Source organism: Pinus tabuliformis, chromosome 4_1, assembly GCF_031772625.1.
Source record: "Pinus tabuliformis cultivar Carrire ecotype Pingquan chromosome 4_1, CPIR1, whole genome shotgun sequence".
NCBI classification, from domain to species: domain Eukaryota; kingdom Viridiplantae; phylum Streptophyta; class Pinopsida; order Pinales; family Pinaceae; genus Pinus; species Pinus tabuliformis.
Genome location: NC_142303.1, coordinates 208,363,337 through 208,365,380, shown reverse-complemented (window position 1 = coordinate 208,365,380; position 2,044 = coordinate 208,363,337). Strand labels below are relative to the sequence as shown.

The 2,044-nt window shown below is 37.7% G+C and overlaps 1 protein-coding gene across 1 annotated transcript; it reads left to right on the top strand.

The window, feature by feature from the left end:
* Nucleotides 1-573: 573 nt before the first annotated feature.
* LOC149174945 (phospholipase D zeta 1-like) lies at nt 574-1,810 on the top strand. The gene is made up of 2 exons (XM_089422722.1): nt 574-1,266; nt 1,557-1,810. Exons 1-2 carry the CDS (start codon nt 1,039-1,041, stop codon nt 1,656-1,658), a joined length of 330 nt encoding a protein of 109 aa, XP_089278848.1. The 5' UTR covers nt 574-1,038; the 3' UTR covers nt 1,659-1,810.
* The last annotated feature ends 234 nt before the right edge of the window (nt 1,811-2,044 follow it).

The following is a 2,044-nucleotide window of genomic DNA, read 5'->3' as shown; positions in this document are numbered from 1 at the left end:
TTTAGTGTCTAGCTTGGCCCCTTGTCCCACAAACAAAATTTTTTATACACCAATTTAGTGTCTCCCTTATAAATAAATATATATAAACACAACATATTCAGATTAACTACCAAAATCTAATAAATTTTAACTTTTTATTCCAGAACCAAAAAAATCTTTACACCAATTTAATGTTTGACTTTACTATAACCTAAATAATAATAATAAATAAATAAATATATATATTAAACCCAACCTATAATAAATATATTAACCACCAAAATCTAATAAATTTTATCACTTTCTTAAAACAAAGAAAATTAGTTTATCAAACCAACGATCTAAAAAGATGTTAGAAAAATCAACCCTCGCGTGAATGATCTAAGCAACAAGACCATTTCCTTGCGTTCATGGGTTTGAAACATCGCAGCTAGGGATTTTTCATTTTTTTCCGTAAAGACAATGTGCCAACATATGGGCGATGGCCGCCCGCCACTTAAAGGACGCGTGTTCCAAAGAGAGCAAGCCGAAAGGTATATGTTGACTAACGCGCAGAGTAGGCACAACCTCCCATCTCCAGTTATAATTGCAAAGGGCAATAAATTGGTTTATTTAAATCCTTTCGAGGAATCTTGCATTCCAGATGCGATTCCTTCAATAGGATGTTTTAAGTATATTTATCCATTTATATAATATGTGTGATTATTTTAGATGTCAGCGGTAAATATATATGATTATTTTATCTTGACAAGTTTCAAACCCTCGGAGAGTTTTAAGACATATATCTCTCCAATTTCGCAACTCATGAAGGTGGAAGAAATTGCACTCCAGAGTTCCTTCGAAGCACGCCAACGCTGGCTTGCGTGGGCTGCACCATTTAACTCCATTTAACTCGGAAACCTCATTCAATATTCATTATTTTTAATTCTCTTCAAGGATTGAGCCTGCGGGAACTCGGACGCTTATTTCAGGCGAAGGGTGGGATCTGCAAAGTCACTGCCACAATCTCAGGATTCAATAAGCCCGCAGGCGTCGAGAATTGGTTTAATTAAAGTCAGAATGGGAAAAGGCGAAGGAATTTCGGAGCATTACGGCTCGGGTTCGAGTCCCCGGTACGTTCAGATGCAGAGCGAGCCAACGCCCTCTGCGTCGGATCTCCACCGGCACGAAGGCGAGCGGATTTTCGAGGAATTGCCCCGGGCAACCGTAGTCGAAGTGTCGAGGCCGGACTTGAACGATCTCAGCCATATTCAGCTTGTTTATACTATCGAAATTGAGTACAAGCAGGTGTGGATCTCCTGTTTCTTCTTGGAATGTGCAATTAATATTATTTTGTGGATCTTGCGTTTCTTTTTCAAAGGCACACTATATTTTATTTTTATGGCTTGTTTTACCTGAATTACGGCACAATATGGAAGCATTTGTAGTTTTGTTCAGTTAATGATCCAGAATAGTGCTTAGATTGCCCGAGGCGCTATAATTGGAGGTGACTACGGGGAAAATTGAACCTGAGATCTGTTTCTTCTTTAAAGATGCATTTAATTTTGTTTTTATGTTTAATTTCGCCTAAAATGCAGCACAATCTGCGAGCTTTCGAAAACTTCTTGTATTTCAAGCTTCGAAGCAGTGCGTTGAGCGCTCTAGGAGCTATGATTTTAAGCGACTCCGGCCAAAATTGAACCTAAGGCCTGTGTTTTTTGTTTGTTAAAGAAGCATTTGATTTTATTTGGTCAGTTTTACCTGCATTACTGTACAATTTGCAAGATTTTGTATTTTCGTTCTATTTATTGTCGGAAAAATTGTGCAGACTCCTTTAGGAGCTATACGTAGAAGTCACTCCGGGGAAACTTGAGCCTGATACATGTTTCTTCTTTGAAGACGCATTTGATTTTGTTTTTATGGCCAATTTTAATTGAAATATGTCAAATCTTGCAAGCTTTTGTAATTTAATACTATTAAATGGCGTAGAACAGTGCAGAGTCCTCGAGGAACTTTATTTCGAAGTCTTTCCAGGAACAAATGAATCTGGGACCTGTTTCTTCTTTAAAGACGCGTTTGATTTTCT